We start from the raw sequence: 23,194 nt of genomic DNA on the forward strand, positions 1-23,194 counted from the left end.
TCCATTATATCAAATCTCTGCGTAGTCTCCAGTCCTGGTTTTGTCTCATAAGAATGAACCATGCAACTAAGACCTAAATCTCTGATATTTGTATAAAATTCATCAGTATAGTACACATAATACAGATACCACTGTAGTGATTCTGCTTAGACATTTAATTCTGCAAACAGCACAGTGCGGCATCTATGATAGCAGTATAGCCCCCCAACAATCCACTTGTCTAATTGCAGGTAGTCTCCCCCTTTCTGCCTCTAGTGCATTGACAGTAGCATTCTTCCCAAATAAACCTTCCTAACTTCAGTAAATCATTCCCTTATTCCATAGTAGCCCATGAATTAAGTACTAGTACTTCATGCCTCAGTCTATAGAGTAATCATCCTGCCCATTGTCTAGGCTGCTCCTGGGTGTGTAGATGCTAAAATGGAGTGGGTAAAATCAGGTGCTGTCTGGTATTCTGTGGATCCAGTAAGTGGTGCCGTCTCCTGTGACTGTATGATGCACCACCTGCTCTATCCACGTCAACCCAGGCGGATTAGGGTTGTATATAGGAAAGACATAGTTAGCCTCTACTTTAACAATTCAATTTCTGCAAATGCCAAGGCACTGTGTTTGTTAGCGGTGATGGACTTAGGGCTAGTTCACACGTGGGCAAAGGGGAGGTTTTTGACAGCGGAATTCGCTTCAAAAACCTCTCCTTTAACATGGTGGTCTATGTAGACCACTAGCTTTTTTTTTCCTCCTAGCGTTTTCCGCCTGAAGAAGCGACATGACCTTTCTTCAGGCGGAAAACGCCTGAAGAATTGCATAAAAGTGAATGGGAGGCGAAAACCGCGCGGTAAAAAACCGCGCGGTTTTTTGCACACAAAACCGCGCGGTTTTTTGCAAAAAAACGCGCGGTTTTCGCCTGCAGTTTCTATAGCACATATAGGAAAAAAAAACCCTAGCGAAAACCGCTAGCGAAAACCGCGTCAAAAACCTCGTCAAAAACCGCGCGGAATGCAAAAAACAGCGTCAAAAAAACTCCTCGAGGTTTTTTACCTCGCACAAATAAGCTAGGCGGTTTTCACGTGTGAACTGACCTTTAAGGGGCGTAGCCAGCCAGAACACACAGCTAACACTCCCAGAGCAAAGACGGCACACCACCTACTGGATCCACAACGCATTTGAATTAAACCACTCCATTCTAGCCTCAACCCTCCTAGGTAAAGGATCTGTGCACTCTTAGTGCTGATGTCATCACAGGTCGTACAGCCTGTCTAGCCGCTGAAACTGAACTGGCAATGCCAGGCTGGTATGACCAGGGTAGATGCTAGAATGGGGTAGTGGTTTGGCGTATTTCCAGTAGGTGGTGCTGTCGGTGAGTTTGGCTTACAACTAAGAGAGACATATTTAGTAGCTACTTAAACCATGCTGCAAATGAACATGCTGAGGCAGAGAGTGCAGAGCTTGCTAGACCACATAGCAAACCAAGGAAGTTTCACCTATTGGATCCAACAGGTTTTGCTGCGTTTATTTTAGCCAAAGCGAAGAATGGCTTTAAAAAAAAAAAAAAAAAAAAAAAAAAAAAAAAAAAAAAAAAAAAGGAGAAATATATAGGAAGCTCTTATTCTTCTACTTTCTGCTGAATTCACTCCTGGGTTTGGTTCCAAAAATGTGCCAAAATCTGCAACAACAGAAAAAGCTGCATTTCCGTATCGTGTTGCCTCGGTCTAATGGAGTATTTGCCATCTACTAGTCCTCATACGCCATTAACAGTTATTGTTAATTACTTTGCCCAGGTGTAAGTAAATGAGTGAAATTACGGGTGACCATGCACTTTACTCTCTAGCAAGGTTTAGCAGGACGGTGCACATGTACTTTCTAATGTTTCAAGTTCCAATTACAAGTACAGCATTGCAGTTTAACTGTAATCTGCATCTGGCTACTGTGGTATGTGTAACAGCAGCCTACTAGTTAGTCAGTTACCTATTTTTTTTTCTCTTATTTGTGCATTTTTTTGGCATAAGCTTTTTTATGCCTTGGCATTCCGCATGCCTGACTTACTAAAAAGCTGCAATTGAATCAATTTCAAACGCAATATAAAGTGTTACTCCAGATACCACCCCCACTTTCCCTGATGAAGAACTATAGTGACATGTCTGAGGTTGTGGAAAAAAAGGGGTAAGGCTTAAATGTGCCAAAACCATGCCAAAATAGCGTTAAAAACTTTTGGGTCAAAGTAATTCTAGGTTCACACTAGTGTTGGCTCTCTATTGAGGAACCCAAACAAAGTGGTGGACAACTAAAACATTGGTTACACGCAGGGCCCAGGGAACCCCACTGTCATTTTCAAATTGTAAACGGTGGAGGAAAATGTCCGCCGTGTAGGACTTTTTTTTTGCGGACTCTGTCACAGATGTGAACCTAGCCCAAGTCAACTGGACACATTCAAGGACGTATAAACTTTTGGGCAAGTTTATTATGTTTAATATGCTAGTTTTCAAGCATACGAGGCGTAAAAAGATGCAATTTTTGGCACAAAATATTGTTTTGTGCAAAAAATGTAGACTTTTTTTTAAAAACTCTGCGCTGCCTTTGCCATTTTTTTGGAAAGGGGACAATGCATTTGGGAGGTGGGGCCATTTACGCCAAAAATGTACGTCTAGACACAGCCTGGCAGAGGGTATGCCTTATCATATGTGAGGTGCAACCTCCGCTGGCTTTGGGGATATGAAGACTGGTGTAACTAATGCCAGTCTTCATAAATCTGACTCATAGACTAGACAGTCTAAAGATACACCAGATTCATCATCCAACATCAGTGTGACTAATCTGGTACATTTTCATGCTGCCGGTTTATGTTTGCACCGTCTAGTAATAAAATCAGTGCCAATGAACACCCAAGGAGTATGTATCTGAGAAGAAACAACCCGACAGCCATCAGAAAACCATCTCTTACAAACCAGCATCCCTGCAGTAAGGAAAGAAGTGTCACTTTAGGCCAAGGCCCCATATTGCAGAAACGCAGCTTTTTTTGTTGCAGATTTTGTTGCGGTTTTTTGAGCCAAAGCCAGGAGTAGATTGAGCAAAAGGGAGATGTATAAGTGCTGCCTCTATATTTCCAATTCCTTTTGTAGCCATTCCTGGCTTTGGCTCAAAAAACGCAACAAAATTTGCAACACGAAAAGCTGCATTTCTGCAACACGGGACCTCAGCTTTAGGTAGCATTTACCTGAATGAATTTGCTGAAAAGAGAATCAAACATTTTTTGACGCTGACATGCGAGTACCCCTTAATTTCCAATATATGAGTAAAGCCACATTTCTAGTGACTATCCACCTGTACACAGATAGGGTGTTTCAGTCATTTGGCAGCAGGCTAGACTTGTACTGGGATCACTTGCCTGAGATAATGGCTGCTCCGGATGTATGCTATTTATATACATGTTGCAGACTGGCCCTAAAAGCATCTGAAATACTTCCATTCAGGGACTGGAAAACTAGATCAAGACGCACAGTGTAATTCTGTTCAGTTACAAGGTAATGAACGCTCTGACATGGCTCCTTATCAGAAAACCGCTTTTCATTTATTTATTTTGTCTTTAACCAAATGCAAGTCACAAGACTTGGAAACGTGCACTCTGCTTGCATTTTAATCGCTTTTTTGTTGCCTGAAGAGAAACCTGAAGACAAACAGACCGGGAAAACAGCCATGCAGCGACTGAGCACAATGGTTACTATGGTAAAGGTCTCCTTCACCTACTCTGTTCCAGCATCTCTCTCTCTGATGAGCAACCCTTTACTGAAAAAAAACATGGTCTACGATATAAGCACAGATTTAACCAGTGCACTGCCAGACAAGTCTACAATGTCACCATTAATGTACCCCAACGCTTCTCAGAGGTACTTTGGCAAACACTCCTATGTGTGGAACCTACTGGACAAACTTATAATGGGGTCCCATGCCACCATGAGTTTGGGCTCCCTTAGGCTGGGTTTTCATGGACCTCTTCTGCTGCTGCTGAATAGTGAGTTGCACACTTCTACTGTGTCAGTAAACCAGAGGTTTCCAATGCAATGGCTGTTGCCCTACAGGTGAAATCAGCTACTTATTACTGCAATTATAAACTGCATGCAGTTCTTCAGTGAAGAAGCGCTGTGTAAACCCACCCTAATGAACAGGGATAATGTACGCACATTGGTACAACGGGTGCAGAGAAATTACAAGACAGGTTTCATGTACACAACAATATTGCAGTGATTTTACAGCACAGGCATAATGTGCACAGTGTTGTCACAGCAAAAGGGTAATGCATGCAGTGATGTCACAGTAGAGGGATAATCTGCTTAGTAATGTCTATAGGACAGGAATTATACAGTAATCTACATAGTGAGGTTATAGGACAGGAATTATATGCAGTGATGTCATAGGGCTAATTCATAGCTCCCAACTTTTGAAGAACAGAAAGAGGGACAAAATGTGTGGAGCGCACAGTGGCAAATTTAGCTCCACACACTTTTGTTGACTCTGCCCATTCCCATTAATTTTCCATGTGCCCCCACACAGTATAATCCTCACATAGTCACCCGTACATTATATGTCTCCCCCTCCATCTCTCCCCAGTTTCATGTCCGCCCTTCCATCTCTGCCCACAGTTTCATGGCCCCGCTCCATCTCTGTCCCCAGTTCATGTCCCCCCTCCATCTCTGTCTCCAGTTCATGTCCCCCCTCCATCTCTGTCCCCAGTTCATGTCCCCCCTCCATCTCTGCCTCCAGTTTCATGCCTCTTCCCCCTCCATCTCTGCTCACAGTTTCATGTCCCCCACTCCATCTCTGCCCCCAGTTTCATGTCTTCCTTCCCACCCCCTAGTTACATGTGCCCTCTTCATTATGTTTCTTCTCGATGTTTAATGCAAAAAAACCACTGATACTCAACTTCCATCGCTCCCCCACGATCTTTCCGCAATCTCACTCACAGAATTGTAGGTGCGATGTGAGTGACTTCAGGAGCCAGATTGCAGCGGTGAAGCAGGAGCTGAGCTGTGACAGCTCCTGCTTCACTCACCTGTATAATCAACTCATCTGTATCGCACTCCAGGTTCACAAAGAAATTGTGTGTAAGTCTGACTGGTATGGCACTGGTCCTGAGTTTCGTCGTGGGGTCTCAGCCGCATACATGGGTGTGTTTTATAACACATGAGGCCATTACAATATAATGGGTCCGTGTACTATCCCTGAAAAACACAGCTAGCCGTGACCATGCACACATTTATGTGCATGGAGCCCTATACAGTGATATTGCAGCAGAGAAATAATGAATACTATGAAATCAGTCACATTTCCTCTTCCATTATCCACAGTCGTCACTATCCATCATACATACCACAGAGGTGTTACTTGTCCAAAATAAATTAAAAAAAAAAACGAACAAAAAAACAAAGCAAAACACTTTCTTCTCGCGGTTTATACATTTCAACGGTGAGGCCATTTCTATTTTAAGGCAGGTTCCCATGCAGTGTAAACGCCACATCAAAAAATGCAGCGTTTTAAAGTCATTGCAAAGTGAATGGAATTCTGGCTTATTCTATCCGCACACTGCAGAAAAGTATTTGCAGTGCAAATGCTGCGAGATCAAAAAATGTTCCATTTTTGTAAACTGCAGCATGTCAATTATACTTACAGAAACACTGGCATCTTCCATAGAGGCAAAATTGAAGCAGAAAGTTTGCGTTTCTACTGTGCTTTTTGGCTACAGATCGCATCATGAGGCCTTAGCCAAAGGCTTATGTCTGTACCTAACTATACATCCTTCTATATGCATTTAGTATATAGTATTCACTCCATGACACATACATACTTTGATTGGTTTCCTTTATACTTCTGATCCGAGCATTCTTGCAAACATTCTGACAAACTATTATCTTATTAACTAAGTTTCTATGCATGTTATTTTCATACACATTGCTATACATGTACCGCAGACAATGGATGTACTTAAGCATGTGTCAACATCCACTAATAGAGTATTAAAAACTTAGGATATAATATTTTCTTTGTTTACCACGAGCGGAGATCTCTACACCACTTGTCATGCCAGTTGGACATTGCTGCTATGCATTATTAGCATGTCTACAGACAGAGCGCAGGCAGACACAATCCCTGCACCCGTGAGCTTGGTGTAGTAATCTCGCTGGCACAATCATAGACCGTCTGTGCTTATTTTTCAGGAGATGGAAAAGTACAAACATATAAAAAAAAAAAAAAAAAAAAAAAAAAAAAAAATTAAACATGGGGAAACTTTGAAGTGTGTTAACGGATGCTAAAAAGAGGCAGAAAAAGTTTTTACGGCACCATGGGAATCTGCTGGGTCATTTTCTGTCTCTAGCAAGTAGACAATAATCATTGCCACATTTGGTAAAAAGTTCCTACTGCTCAAGGACACACTAGTCACGGAAGACAACAGGGATCCAAGGACTTATTAGTCTCCCCCAGACAGTATGACATCATTCAATACTGGAGCGGCCCTCTTCATCACTCTAAGCTTTAATGCTCCTCCAAACCTCAATTATACTCTACCCAAATAAAGAATGCTCTTATTTCTATGACACCTAGCCTACACTTCAATGGAGACAATTAGTACTAGTTTACTGGGGTACTATGCTAAGGTTTTAATTGGCTTTCATTAGTTCCAGGCACATTATACTACGGCAACTAGTGACAACACCCTCTCTTAGTCCAAATATAGACTATATAATTCCTAATGATATTGTCTAATTGCCAAGGCATAAAATAAAAAAACAAAGCAAAAAAACATGCTAGCTTCACTATTGACACCTAAGGCTAAACCCCATGTTGCGAAAAGAAGCGTTTACTGTTGCAGACATTTTGTTTTAAATTTCTTTAGTCAAAGTCAGGAGTGGATTTAAAAGAATGGAAACTTGGAAGAGCTACCTTTATATTTTTACACTACTTTTCAATCCGGCCCTGCTCAAAAAACTGCAGCAAAACCTGCTTTTCTGCAGCATGGAGCTTGACCGTTTTGAGTTTTTTCTGTTGCAAATTGTGTTGCTTTTTTTGAGCCAAAGCCAGGAATGGATTGAGCAGAAGATAAGAAGTATAAGAACATCCTCTATATTTCTCATTACTTTTTTTTAGGCATTCTTGGTTGTGGCTCAAAAAACCGAAGCAAAAACTGCATTTCTGTAACGTGGGGCCTCACAGTACTTACAACCTTACAGTACCAGCAAAGAGAATTAGATTGTGTAATCTCACCCACATATTGTCAGGGGGGGGAAGGGGGAAACAAAAAATGTAACCTTTACCTACTGAAACGCTGGATTTGTCCCCTAGACTTATATTGGGTTGGCTAAGTGCGGTCTCCACCCCTACCAATTTTATGACATTCCCACCTCTTTGGATTTTTTTTTTTTTTCAATCCCTGGACAACCCCTTTTGACATTCTCTGGGTGTGTCATACAATACATGTGCTTGTCAGCTATAACTGCAGGTTGCACGTAAGCTACAGAGGGTACTGCATGTCACTTATGTGCTTTACATATAGCTGCAGGCAGCGTGTGAACTACAGCTGCAGGTACGCAGCTATAGATACAATGACTACTTTCTGCTGCCACAAGTTTGGCAATAAACCCAAATGCTCAAAACAAATCGTATAGTTTAGCTATGAATGATAAATACAGAAATGAATGCAAGCCACATAGCCTGGAGAGATCATCATATGTGATCTACTGTATTAATATATCCATGTATTTGAAGTTATAGATATGACGTGGCAGATCCTTACCATCTTCAGTTTGTGCTGCTGTAGGATGCTGTCTAAGTTCTGCCTCTTCTTGTAGTTAAAGTAAAAGTTCTTGCACTGGGACACTGTTTTGGAGCCCACCATTCTCGCAATGGCAGACCAATTCCGGCCATATTCAAACAAGCCTGAGGGAAAGAAGGAAACACAGAATTGTACAGTTAATCATTGAAGAGGACAGAACAGTGTGAAATGAAGGATTACTACGTCATCGCTAAATCCCAGACCTTGGAAGGGAGCCCGCTGATATGAGAGTGAATGCTAACCCTGTGTCACTGGAGTACCAACTCAATCAGTCACTAGCTTGACAAGTTCAGGGTAAATGTAGGACACAGATCAGGCGCCATTAACCCTTACACTCACAATCGATTGCCAAATATTAGTTATATTTATATTTTCATAGCGGGGTTTTTTGTTTTTTAATAAGAAAGTTTGACAAATTGGAATAAACAAGTATCCAGTTTCACAGAAAAAATAAAATCATAAATTTAAGGAATCAAGTTTATGCTTCACATTTTAGCATGCCTGTATCAACTCCTGTCCCTGAACAAGGACAGTCACCAGCAAATAATTTGGCAGAGCACCAACATACAAACTCAATAAAAACATACTTAAGGACATTTCAGCATATATTTTACAGCCAAGGAGCCCTAAAATAAGATTCTGAGTTCCTCACACAAAACCAGAAATAAGGTGGGGGTGGGGAAATCAGAGCTCCAGTTCTGGCCATATGAGATAGATCTAGATTCTATGCCAAGACCAGTATTAGTACTATTGTTATATATTAGCACAAAAGAGACTCAAGCCTCTTCATAAACTGGGTGCACTCCTGGGTGCCAAAAAGGAGATCTATGAGAGTTAGGAATTAGTGCTGAATTCAAGTCTAACCACATGGTAGAAAACTGGCGTGACTTATAAATGTATCAGGGCGAGTGGTCCCTGCCTCAGCCCACCCCATTGTGCCCACATTCACACAATGTGGCAAGTAAAGTGCAGAACAAGGGTTCTGGTTCACATGCCAAAGAAAAGTCCTTGTGCCAAGTGTGCACCACGATATCATCCTCTGCACCAGCAAACTGCCATAGAAGGAATGATAAATTCCCCCCACAGTCTCATTTTTACAGACTTCATATATGTTCTCTGTTATCAGATCATATTCTACAGTAGAATTTTGCACATAATACTAAGAATCAAGAGAGAGAGAGAGAGAGAGAGAGAGAGAGAGAGAGAGAGAGAGAGAGAGAGAGAGAGAGAGAGAGAGAGAGAGATACCAAGAGAGAGAGAGATACCAAGAGAGAGAGAGATACCAAGAGAGAGAGAGATATGTGGCCTGGGAAGACGGTTATGTCCCATCCAGGCAGCTAAAGGGTGTTTGGTAAATGCCCACACCAGGGAGGTCAGCTGACTAATCGAGGCCTGATAATAGTCTGTGTGTGAAGACTAGCAGTGTGGCACCACACTGACAGAGCTGACCAGTCCAGACCGGACCTCCAAAGCAGGTACTGTGCCACCCGCTGCTGTTGCCAAGGTGGGAGACTGGTAGCCAGGCTTCTGTATAGTCAAGGAGAAGCATCTACCTGAGTGATTCGCCACTATATATATATATATATATATATATATATATATATATATATATATATATACACACACATACATTTTTCTTCTTCTCAAATACATGGCTGTCATAGAACGTCTTGAACGTAGCAAGTGAAATGGTAGCTTAAGAGATCAGGCAAACAAGTCTATTAGGATAAGAAGCTTAAATCTCAGTGTAAGTGGTGCACCTGAATTATTAATACTCAGATCTTGATCAAATGGTTCGGATCAGCCACCAGGATTAGTGCAAGGACAGGAAAAGCCGGCAAGTGTTAGACTGTGAAGATGCTGCTACTGTGAAGCCGGTCTCCAAAGTAACAATCTGGGGACATTCAGCCATTATGTATACACTGATCCAAGGGGCAGCTTTCAAGGTCACGGGGTAGCCTATTTCCCCAGTGCTTGCAGTCTCAGTCTACTGCCAGATCTAGCGTGGTTGCTTCATGAACGACACAATGATAATCTGCCAAACATTAATGGAGATATCAAGCTGAAGAACATACAACCTCATTGTTTAGTCTCTGACTGACAACTACACCATTAATGAACGCCTGCACTATGTAATGCTTGGAAATAATACTGAGACCGTGCCACTAAGTCACTTAGAACATTTGCTGACTGAACAGCAGCTTAGTGCATAGAGCAGCCATTGTTTTAGGTCTTTAATATTTCCATATTTTTTGCAAGTTGATTTGAGTTTTGCAAGGGTCTATAAAACAAAATTTTTGGGTGAAAATGATGGAATACAATCACTACTATTACTACTGTACTGTATGAAGATTTCACTGCACAGACATCATTGGGCCTAACAAATTGCTTCCTCTGAATGTGACCATAACCTACTATATATTTTGTATACAAGTATAGTTCATACATTATAACACAATACAAGTGTAAGGCAAGAGCTAGGGGAGATTTAGACACAAATCATAGTTATCACATCCACAACTTTTCTGCTTACACCACAAAAAGTCCAATACAGATGAACTGCTGAGAATGGTCACCCAATGATTCTAGCTTGATATGTGAATGACTGTATGTCTCAATGTAACTTCACCAGACGTTTGCTAGATTTTCCTTCAAAACATGCAATATTAAATGTACACATCTATACAGGGACTTGTACACATGTACACTTCTCCCTTCTGCTAAATCCACATTTTGTTTTTGGCAATGTGTGCCTTACACTAGGGGACCTGTAAGATGGAGACCCATCAGTCCTCTGGGTTTCCAGCGGTTTTATACTGAAACCGTTCTAGAGTCCTCCTTGCAAGACTTTTCTTCGACATTTTTAAGCAAATTCTGCAGCGGAGTCTCAAACTCTGGTGTGAATGTAAGCATTACAGTGCTAGTATTCTGTGCGGTTGTCATTTGTATTAAGAAATGTGTTTTTTTATCTACATCAGTCAGGGTTTTATATGGTGCATTTCTGCATAAAAAAGCATGCATTTTTGAAAAGTTTTTGCTCACAGCACCCTAAGGGTCACAACGCGACTCCATCCACTTACATTAGTGAAGGAGTCACAGGTCAGCAAGCGATCTTTGGTAGTGCAGAAGGGTTTGTAGCCAAAGTCACCAAGTAGCCCTAGCCTCAGGCCTCATGCACACGACCTTGTGCAATATACGGTTCAGTAAAAATGGCATGGATGACACACAGACTGGGATCACTGTGTCATCTGTGCCATTTTCACTGACCCATACTTTGAAAATGAATTGACAGAACCACAAGTATGGACAGGTACAGGACCTGCTACATATTTTGTGGCTCTTCAATTCGGCTTGGACACAGTCACAAAAACTACAGCTGTGAATATGAGCACATTAAAATATATGGATTTGTACTTTTATGTACATTTGTGCATGAGGCCTTCGTGTATATGATGGGGCAACACCACAAGACTGAGCACAAAAGTACAAAAGGAGTAACATGTCTTCTCAAAGATTGCCTTTGGTGTACAGGGAACCACATATGTCCTCTCGAGAAGAATATACAGAAAAGTCCAGATCACGGAACTAGGTTGCTGGAAAATCAGGCACTGGTCACCAAACTTTTATTCACTGTGATCTACATGACTGACGACAGAGCCACATTCAATAAACAAAAAGAAACAAAAAAAAAACCCAAAAAAACACACACCACACACAAGTAAACTTTGAGAAATAATTATGAAATAGCAAATACTATATTTGAAGATATTTTACTGTACCTATGCCATCTAAGTTGGCACTGCTAAGAGGTTTGGATATATTTTCAGTATTTGTGTCATACCGTAACCAGTGCTTATGGCCATAACTGAGAGCTTCCATGGCGAGCCATATAGATGGGGGTTCTGAGCAACATGTGGCTCACAAACTACTGGTTAAGGGCCACTGATTTATAAGGACTTACCTTCCAAAAGGTGGAGCTAGAGTATACAATCACAACAAAATCCCCAAAATAAATGCATTTTCAAGTTATTTATTGTTGTATAAATCCAATTGCCCTACATCTCCAAGGTAAACCAAACACTCCATTCTAAAAATAAGCTACACTTGTTCACTGACTTGCCGCATTCTGAGTAGTCCGGTATCGTCTTACCTCCAGGCCATTACGATATACTACTCTTAAACACACACGACTTGTGGAAATCAAACTCCGCCATCTCTCAACACTAAACCACATGCTTTATTTACAAGTACATAACACAAAGGGGAGGATCTTCATGTTTCATCCAGGGAGGATGTGCGCTTGTAAGAAAAGAAGAAATCTGAAACCCCATCTTGAAGACCTCCCTTTCGATTTCTGTAAACAATCTCAACAAAAATACTGGTCACCAGATTACCATATGTCATGGGCAGATTATCAGAAGACCAAACAGAGTTGAACAATCCCACATCACAAACTCAATTCTGCATGACTGGACTTCCTATTGTCCTCAACTGACCTTGAAGACTAGCATTGTACACAAAGATGTAGTTATACCATCCTATACAAATATGCAAGAGAGATCGGAAATTTCAAATATAGTTGTCATTTGGTACAGTACTTATTTCTTATGGCCCAAGTATCACTCATTTTCTGTATTTCAATTATATCTATAAAATAAATTGCTAGAATGTACCAGTTAGCCACAAATTTTCAGTCGGAATTTAGGTAGAAAGCACTATAAGAAAAGCCTTGCAAAGATAAGCCTATGTAGAGTACATCTTGGTGGACAGTAAGGAAGTGGTGCTGAAATCACAGTATCCTTGTAATTCTCCAGTACTATAAAGAGTATATATAAAGAATTTTGTATAACCACTATTTTCTATAATGAAGTCATACTTGCTGTAATTGGCACTTTGCAATTTCCTTGAAAAAAAAATATGCAAACGTACATATCATAGGAGGTCAGCTAGCATGTAGTTGTGGGAAGTAATGATATACAAAAAAAAAACGGATTTTGCCACTGAGTCACTACATGGGGCCTTACCTAGAAACTTTAATTTAATATAATGGGTCCAGCACTATATGTTAAAGATTGATTCCTTGAAGGGGTAAAGACCATCATCACACCTCCAACAATTTCATTAAATAGATCTTTATATATACTGTAGATGTGTACACTAAATCTATAGTCCTTAGTCACATCTGTATCCTTAAGAGAAAAATATTATTCTCTACTATGACCAGATAAAATGTATTGGTAAATGGAGATCGTATATGTTGCTAATATGCCATGACATTCTCTTATTAAAAAGTGTCATTTTTGGTAGACAGTCTGCTGTCACTTATCATGAACAATCTTCGAATGATGGGTAACCAATTGTCCAAAATCATCCATTTTGGCCGAAATTTATCCGAAATGTATAGCTAGCTTTAGCGTGAAGTCCATGGAGCAGACAGACAACTTTAATAAGTGTTTAGATATGTATAGCACTGGAGGTCTATCCCATTCTTGCCACACTGGGATAGCTTGTACTATTTATCATACTTTCTAAGTATGATAATATTACAGGGGACTTCTAGACATTCTAGATGTAAGTGTGTGTCAGCATACACATAGGGACACTCAGTGACAGGATTTATCTTCTACAGTGAAAGGGTGTGTATAGTGGGAGTACATACATTTACAATCTGGAGTTATTTTTGGGTCTGTAGATACAGTGTCTTACACGGTTTTTGTGGATAGGTAGATATATATGCTACTGTATTTACACACGAGTCTCCATGTTTATGTAAAGGTCCGGTGTGGATTTGGTTATAAGTGTAGATCCAAAAGACTGTACATCTTGGTATATATCATATATACATGAACATTACTGTGGTACATTTGCTTGGTGCCTAAGAAAGACTGGATAAAGAGGATGTTGTATGTAGCGGTGTAAGAGTATTTGTGGTGTGTGAATGATTGGGGCTGCATAGGAACCAAAGTGAACTGAATAGATATAACCAAGTGTCTCCGGTCGGTTGTGAAAGAGGCCCCTAAACCTTTGGTCTGAAAACACCTAAATTGTTCATGAACGATCAAAGATATTTCACATCTGCGGAAACATAACACAAACACATGAGGTGATCCATGAAAAAAAAAAAATTGAGCAGCGGCGACAGTATATATACATACATCTTCAATTTGTGGAAGATCTAACAACTTACAGACTTTCCTACTGTATCTTGTCATTACAAAGAACTGCCCAATACAAGAAACAAGTAAAAACCAAGGATGGAAAAGTACAATATTGTAAAATGATTGGAATTCTAAAAACCCTACACTTTGCTAGGAGCTCTGCTGGAATACGCAGTCCACTCTCCTCTAGTTGCCAAAGAAACACCATCAGCATAAACATTTTTAGAAAACTGCTTCAGTTCTTACCTTCCCAATGACACAAACAGCACGACACAATAGGTTTACAACATAAAATACTGGCAAACAGATAGAAAAGTGTTTTTTTTCCTTCTTTTAATAAAGAGACATTCATTTCCACTGAGCTCTAAATATATCAGGTTAAATAATATTGGAAAATATGAAAATTATTTCATTTCTCTTTCCAAAGAGATGGCTGCCCTTATTTTCTATGACTAAGGTAGAATGTGGTTCTAGTCTGAAAAATATGAGCCGCGTAACAATACAGTAATCCATAAACTATCAACCAAAATAACCTCTTCACATCTAAGCTTACAGCCTGAAATCTCAATACCCTTTTTGAGCCAGCTTGGCACATCTATAAGACCCCCCTTCTTTGGCCACAATTTGCATGATAGTTTACGAGAGAACATTTGCACGGCGGGATGACAAAATTATTTATCCCATTGTAGAAAACATCATCACATCTCTTTTCTCTGCCGCTTTCCATCGCCTTATATGGTGCACTAATTCAAGTTTTAGGTCCAATCGGTGAAATGAAAGTCCACGGCTACATTGTGCGGTATCCCACATGCAGGTGAAAGCTTCCCCATATTAAGGATTGTGGCCTGCCCAGACTTTGTTGACAAGAAAAATGAAAAGGACGGCCTACTTTTTCCTTCAATGTAATGCAGACTTCCCACTGAGGCAAACTGAAGCAAGCACCACCAGCAAGTGGGATGTTAAACCAGGTCACGGTCATTGAATCCTGCTGACGGACGCCCAGAAGTTGTCAGGAACACATGTTCCGTCCTCTGGGGCTTTTAATCTGCTTTTCTCTCTGCTGATTCTCCTCGCTCCCTCCTCCCTTTCAGCTTTTTCTGTGTAAAAGTCTCTTCCATCATAATTTACATCTCTACGACAAAAGTCCAAAGAACTCACAGTCTCTGCTTCTCCCCCCTATCCACCGCCTAAAGGCTTGAAACGCTTTGCTTCCTTTCATATTACTCATGGCACACTTCAACAGAAATCATTTTTCTAGCCAGGCTGGCTCTTATGTCAACTCCGCTTTTAAAGCCCTTTAAATAACAGGCGACCCTTTTTACGCCGAATCACACAGCATGATTTCCATCTGTCAAACACATTCACTCCTGGACTATAGCAAGTAGCAGAAACCTAACTTTTGTGCACTTCATTCTCTGAGCTTCCTTCCACTTACCTGCCTCTTGCTGCAGCTTGCCAGGATGGGGGGAAATGCCGTTTTAAGTCTCTGTATCCGTTGCTGCCAAAGAAAAGCTGTGTAGAGTGGAGGAAAAAGGCCACCACACGAGGAGATAACAGCACTGCAGATGCGCAGCTCCTGCCAGCTGGGGGACTGATACTGTTGCTATGTGTAGGAGTCACAAACCGAGTGCTAATCGCTCTCCAGCCTGACCTGCAGGCTCATCTCGACTGAATGTGACCTCTAGACAGAACGCTAATAGCAGAATGTGTGGCATGGACCCAGGTTGTCAAAGGGTGCGGCTATCTTGGCACCAGCCTTCCCTCTCTCTCACTTTTTGTCCCCCCCCCCCCCCCCCAACCACACACACATACACATTCGTCCTCTGCTCTTTCAGATCTGAACAGGATCCAACATAACAAAGCTTTCTGTCTCATTCGCAGTGAAGGGGTTATTCAAGTGTATTAAAGCTTTATTTTTCCCCTCGCTCTCTCCTTCCCTGCAGAGATGACATGGATATCTTAACTACTACACTGGAAGACAAGGCATCGAAACAGCTGAGGGAAGACTGCACCCACAAATTTATATTACAATATATATTAGGATCCGACATACAGATTTACCCTCCATATAATACATGGGTATCACCATACGGTCGCCACATTAGCACCTGTACGTTGCTACTTTGCACCTGTACGTTGCTACAATGTTTTTTTCTCAGTATACTTAAGTGTTTTTACAATTTTTTTTTTAGTATATTTCTATGATTTTCATAAAACAGAAGGTTTCTGCACAGCTCACTTCCATTACAAATCCCACTGTCAGGTCTATTCCTGATTTCAGGCAGTACCGTTTAAAGGGAGTCTGTCAGCAGTATCCAGCATATCTAACCAGCCTAAGAGATAGATAGGTTACTGAATCATTTCCCCCATTGAGGAGATCCTCCATTTTTTTAAAAAATAAGTAAACAATGACAAAAACAAAGTAAGAGGCCCAATTCACAAGGGGAAAACACAGGTCAATTGAATCAATCTATATGCCAGGCCATGTCGATATACTGAGTTCTGGTGACAGACTACCTTTACACAGTTCTGCCTAAAATCAGAGATGCACCAGACTGGAATTTGTAATGGAAGTGAGCTGTGCAGACCCCTTCTGTTTTATGAAGATCAGATATATTCTAAAAGTTGTTAAAAAAAAAAAAGTGGCCTGGTTTCTACTGACAGAATCCCTTTAAAGGGAGTCTACCACCTCCCCCAAACTTATTCAGCTGTCACCACTATGTTACAGAGCATGTTACAAAGATAAATAAATACTTCTCTTATGTATGAACCTTTTGAAAATTTGGAGAAAAAAAACAAAACAAACCTAACATTTTATGCAAAAGAAGCAATTGGTGCACTGGGGGTAGGACTTTAGTTTCTTGGAGCACTGCTCCGACCCCTGGAAATGCCAGTCTTAATTCATTCCCCACAGAAGTCTAGGTAGCAGATGAATATTTTATGTAAATGAAGTGGAGCTGAAAAATGGAGAAAACACACCAGATTCATTGGGAAATTTCTATTATAGACTGGAGGGTTTCTTTAACCCCTTCCTGCTCATTAAGTCACACCCAGCGCCATAATAGTATAGCGCAGTCAAGCCGTAGGCACAGGGCTGTGCTTGCAGCAGGACTTTTGGGTCGAGGCTATATTACACAGTCTGGACTCTGTAAAGCGCTTTATTTAGTAAAAGCGGTAAAATATGACAAAATCAATATAAATATGTCAATATCAATGTAATAGTAATGACCACTGGACAAAATTGACATTTCATTTCTAATGCAGATTGGTGTGAAAACAAAATGCAAAAATTACTTTTTTCACATGGATCCCCAAAAGCGTTAATAAAGGCCAAATGAAACACATGTAGCCCAAAATGGTGCCTACAGAAAGTACAACTTGTGGTGTAAAGCTCCCACATGGCTATCCTACTAATATTATCAATGTGAAAGTTTGGAGGTGTGTTAGTCAGTCAATCATGCAAAAATGGCTGAACAGTAGGGTTGAGCGATCGGGATCGGTAAAGATCGGATTCCGATCAACGATCGAGAAAATTTCACGATCGCGATCGGAATTCCGATCCCAATCTTTTCGGGCGGGATCGAGATCAGGGCTTATTTCCCACAATGCTTGGCTACTGGCTAATCATTGTGGGAAAAGCTTAGCACCCATAGGAATGAATGGAAGTGGCCGGCCACTTAACCCCCTGCGTGTCGGATGCGTCCATTCATTCCTATGGATTTAGCACAGCCTGCCACCCTTCTGTTTTGTCCCTGTTTTACCGTATACTCAGCTGACTATACGGTAAAACAGGGACGAAGCAGAAGAGTGGCAGGCTGCGATAAATCACTGTGTGCTGCGCTGCTGTGAGGACAACGAGGCAAGTTCGCAAGTAGATAGATACTACTGTACATTGACTTGTCTATCTACTAGACAAGTCAATGTACAGTAATCTCCATCTACTCACAAACTTCGCTTAACTTACCTGCTCAGAAGTGCTTCGGCTGCCCTCTGCTGGTCCGGTCCTCAGTCCTTCATGTGGCTTCAGAGCGCCCTGCGCCCCGCCTCCCTAGACTAGTATTATAGAGAAGGCGGGGCTTAGGAGAGTGTGGACGGGTACTAGAAGGGGAGACGCGAGTGATGCACTCACGTCTCCCCGCCCACACTCTCCAGCCGCACCAAGCCCCGCCTACTCCCTGCATCTTTACATGTGAAGGACAGAGGACCGGAACAGACGAAGAACTGGGAGCTGCAGCTGTGCAGGTAAGCGGAACCATTTTTTTGATTACATGCTGTGTAGTGAATAGGATAGTTTTTAAAACCTGATCGCCGAATGTTTAAAAAATCCCATTGACTTGCATTGGGATCAGGTTCAAATGGAAAATGATCGGAAATCAGATTTTATAAAACTATCCTGAAATTTCAAGATCGGCTCAACCCTACTGAACAGATTTGAATGAAATTTGGCACATAGATTGTAACCTCGATTAAAACATAGGCTACTTTCTATGTCGGTAAATGACATGGGTTCACGACTGTTATGAATTTATGTTCATATACTATATTACACAGCTTCTGCAGCAGCCTTATCTCAGGTCCCAGGGCAGTTATCTCTCTCTGTAAACACACACTAACCCTCAGTGTGTACATACATTTGCATATTATCTGATCTCTCCAGGCTCACTCACTGGAGCCGGAACAATAACGGGCACAGCACGAGGAGTGAGTTCAGTGGCAAGCCAGGTGAACAGCTGCCGAAATGCCGGAGCAGGCGGATCATCAATGCCAACAACACACTCATTATATGGAGTCTCAGCGACGTGCTGAGATACCGGAACAATGACGGGCACAGCGCGAGGAATGAGTTCAGCGGAAGGCCAGCTTGACAGCTGCCAAAACGCCGGAGCAGGCGGGTCATCAACGTCAGCACCATGCTCATTATATGGTGTCCTAGTGAGCTGCTGAGATGCCGGAACAATCACAGGCACATTGTGAGGAACAAGTTCAGCAACAGGACAGCTTAAAAGCTACCGAGAAGCCGGAGCAGGCAAACCATCGACGACAGCAATTTACTGAATATAGGCGGATTATCGACGCCAACAACAGGCAGACAAAGTCGCGGGCAGAGACACACACACACAAATGACATACAAAATATAAGAGTGCAAAACTGGGCAATTTTTATGGGGCCACTACACAAACAAAAAATTAAATATACCCGTGCAAAGCCAGGTCCTCCTGCTAGTGTTGACATAAAAATAATAAAAGTTATGAATTTTGGAAGGTGGAGATGGAAAATAAAAGAACGGTTATCGAGTATTAACACCCAAGGTATCCTGTGTCCTTAAAGAGTTAATGAGCAATGTCACGGGATGGTTAGAGTCTATACTATAGGCAATGTGTAATATATATTTCATGTGGAATGTATTCTCTAACCTGTTGTAAACATCAGTGTGTAGTTGGCTGATTCGGGTCTAGTGTGTTAGCACATTGTATGCAAATCCCTCTAACTAGTGAGGACCAGTGAGGACAATGGGTGGAGATAATCTGATCAGTGTCTCCAAGAAGATGTTGGACTGTGCATTGTTCAAAAGAGACAGGGAGTCTGCTCTCCTTGGTATAGGTGAGGGGGGAAGGATCTGTGACTCAGCCCTTCCCCCCCACAGATATAGGTTTAACAGTTTAGTATATAGATATAGCTAGCAGTTAGTATGTGTTAGCCGGCCTGTGCACAGCTCTGCAGAGAGCCAGGACTTAGTTACAGGACCAAGGAACCAAAGTTATCATTGGATTGTGACTTCTGTGGACTTATTGTTATTACGGTTGATGTGACCGCCACCGGCTACTAACTTTGTGGATTACAATAAATTGCTGTTGTCTCCCGACCTCTTGCGTCCGTGTTGATTCAAAAGACCATCCGGAGGAAGACGTATACTTTTGCTCCGTTACAACTGGTTGGCAGCGGTGGGATCAACAGCGGACAGCGAGATGGACTACAGCAGCTCAGCGATTAATGGAGCCACAACCTCAGAATACAGGAACTGGACTATGGCAAGTCTACAAGTAAGGGCCCGGGAACTAAACCTGAGTTACCAGGGAAGAACGAAAGAGCAACTGATCGAGGCACTGGAGGAGATGACCCTGCAAAGCGACCATGAGGAGGGCTGCCCCCAGGAGACAGTAGAGATACGGGAGTGGCAGGTACAGACCCAAAAGAGCAGATGGGTTGTTTTGTATGAGGAGGAATTGGCAGTGCTGGGGCTAGGAGCAACTGCAGAGCAAAGGAGTAGAGCGTTACAGAGGGCTCAGGAAACGGAGAAGGAGGAACAGAGAATGGCGCATGAAAAGGAAAGAATGGCGCATGAAATGCGAATGGCTGAGATAACTGCGCGGAATTATAATCAAACGTCGACCCCCAGCCCAACAGTGAGAGAACCACCATATGTCTCCCATAAACACTTCAAGACCTTTGATGAAGCGGCTGGGGATGTTGATGGATATTTTCAGGACTTCGAACACCAGTGCCACCTGATGGAAGTCCCAGAGAAGGATTGGGTCCGGTATCTGGTGGGGCACCTACGAGATGGGGCTGCGGAAGCTCTCAGAGCCATGGACCCTAGTGATCAGCGGGACTATGAGGCCATTAAAAGAGCGGTGCAGAAGTATTATGCAGTCACTCCAGAGTCCTACCGAGTTCAGTTCCGCTCTTTGTCTTACAATGGGGGAAGCTCCTTCCACATGTTCGCCCACAAGTTGAAGCAAGCATGCAAGCGCTGGCTAGAAGGAGAGGAGGCTGTCACAGTCGATAAGATCCTCCAAGTCATACTTAAGGAACAGTTCTTTTCCCAGTGCCCCGCTGAGATCCGTGAGTGGGTGCTGGAACGGAACCCAGCCACAGTTGAGCAAGCTGCTTCTCTTGCAGATGAGGGCCTGACCATCAAGCCGCAGTGGAAGAGGTTGTTTGCAGAGGAGCGGAAAACTACCACAGTCCGCCAGACACCCTTCAGCCAGCCACCCACCTTTCGTGCCCGGCCTCAGGATTACAATTTCCCCTCTACCCTTGCCCCAGCCCATCGGCCTCCAGCTATGAACAACCCTGTCCCTAGACAACGACCTACTGGAAGAATGCTAGAGCGCAGATGTTTTGGTTGCGGGCGGCCTGGACATTTGCAAGCTAGTTGCCCTGTTAACATGGGGGCACGGGCCACCGTGGCATCTCGGCCTATTCACTACCTGGGAACCACCCCTAGGACAGAAAGTTTGGCCCCATTTCCAGGTGACTCCATGAATGACCCATCTGTTCCACCTCCAGGGGTCTATGGGATTCAGCCTTCTGCCACACATCCCGCAAACCCTCAGCGGAAGCACTTGCAGGAGGTCCTACTGGATGGCCGAACAGTTGTTGGATTCCGGGACTCGGGAGCTTTCCTAACGGTAGCGGACCCCCGAGTGGTTCGACCCGAGGCCCTAGAGGAGGGCCCTGGCATTTCTATCGAGTTGGCAGGAGGTACTCGGAGACGTATTCCTAAAGCTACCGTGGAACTCGACTATGGTTATGGACCAAAACGATGCACAATTGGTGTGATGAGCGGGCTGCCGGCCGATGTTCTGTTAGGCAACGATGTTGGAAATCTACAGTGCCACTTTGTGGGAGCAGTGACCCGAAGCCAAGCTCAGGGAGAAGCCAACATGGATCCACCGGATTTTCTGACAGATGCCAGCCCTTCAACCCTACAACTTTACCATTCAGCACCGCCGAGGGAACCAACACCAGAACACAGATGGGTTATCCCGGCAGGAGGACGTATGAGCTATAGAGACTGATGTGCATTCCCCAATTTACCTGTGTAGGCCAATTGTGTCATGCACATGTTTTGAGAGGGGGAGGGGTTGTCACGGGATGGTTAGAGTCTATACTATAGGCAATGTGTAATATATATTTCATGTGGAATGTATTCTCTAACCTGTTGTAAACATCAGTGTGTAGTTGGCTGATTCGGGTCTAGTGTGTTAGCACATTGTATGCAAATCCCTCTAACTAGTGAGGACCAGTGAGGACAATGGGTGGAGATAATCTGATCAGTGTCTCCAAGAAGATGTTGGACTGTGCATTGTTCAAAAGAGACAGGGAGTCTGCTCTCCTTGGTATAGGTGAGGGGGGAAGGATCTGTGACTCAGCCCTTCCCCCCCACAGATATAGGTTTAACAGTTTAGTATATAGATATAGCTAGCAGTTAGTATGTGTTAGCCGGCCTGTGCACAGCTCTGCAGAGAGCCAGGACTTAGTTACAGGACCAAGGAACCAAAGTTATCATTGGATTGTGACTTCTGTGGACTTATTGTTATTACGGTTGATGTGACCGCCACCGGCTACTAACTTTGTGGATTACAATAAATTGCTGTTGTCTCCCGACCTCTTGCGTCCGTGTTGATTCAAAAGACCATCCGGAGGAAGACGTATACCTTTGTTCCGTGACAAGCAAAATAGAAGGTTCCGAGATAGTCTCCTTTACCTCATTTCTGATATCCCTTCTCTCTCAAGCTTTCTTCTAAATTGCAAGTTACTTTATGCTCCTGGTTTACAGCAAGCTTCTACAGATATTGCCATTTTCTATTGTACAGAGTAACCTGACCATATGTAAAGTATAGTCTACAATACTGAATGTAGGGCCATTGAGGCTGCAAATCTTCAATGTATTCACATAAGTAAATCAGGAAATGAAGGGACAGGTAGAGTTTAATAGGTCTTGTCCGAAACCCACTTACGAACTTTTAATCTAAAGCAATATAAGTGACAACATATTAATAACCAACCAATAACAAGTATGGGCTATGTGAAAGTATTGATATTTCAGAGACGCTTTGGAGAATACAAAGTTCATAATCAAATACTGGCACTGAAGCAGTTAAGTTGGCTGCCGATTCTGGCATACAGACTGACAGTCTTCTCCTGCCAGCTGTAACATGCTCTGATCATCCTCAAGAAACACTCCTGTTTGCCATAGATTTATTGTGGTATAATACTGGACGGGTCAGGGCAAGTAAGGGGCAGATATGAGCCATGCCAAAGAAACAAGACTTGAGTCATCTGGAGATTCCTAAAGCATGCAGAATCCAATCTATACCAGGCTGCTGAACCAGCAAAAGGCTTCATTTGTTCCATTAAATACCTTTGTGGGCCTGCAGAGCATCGCATCCTGTCCAAAGAATTAACAAGCAGATGGATGTCCTCCACCCA

At 42.6% G+C, this 23,194-nt stretch overlaps 1 protein-coding gene across 20 annotated transcripts in view; it reads right to left on the bottom strand.

Moving 5' to 3' along the window:
- NCOR2 (nuclear receptor corepressor 2) overlaps positions 1–23,194 on the bottom strand; it is a 291,797-nt gene that overhangs the window by 67,761 nt on the left and 200,842 nt on the right. For all 20 annotated transcript variants that reach the window (XM_075274561.1, XM_075274570.1, XM_075274577.1 and 17 more), the window contains one exon: positions 7,781–7,923. In XM_075274561.1, the coding sequence (XP_075130662.1) occupies positions 7,781–7,923 (143 nt within the window). The remainder of the gene's footprint in view (positions 1–7,780; positions 7,924–23,194) is intronic.

This window comes from Leptodactylus fuscus, chromosome 1, assembly GCF_031893055.1.
Source record: "Leptodactylus fuscus isolate aLepFus1 chromosome 1, aLepFus1.hap2, whole genome shotgun sequence".
NCBI lineage: Eukaryota > Metazoa > Chordata > Amphibia > Anura > Leptodactylidae > Leptodactylus > Leptodactylus fuscus.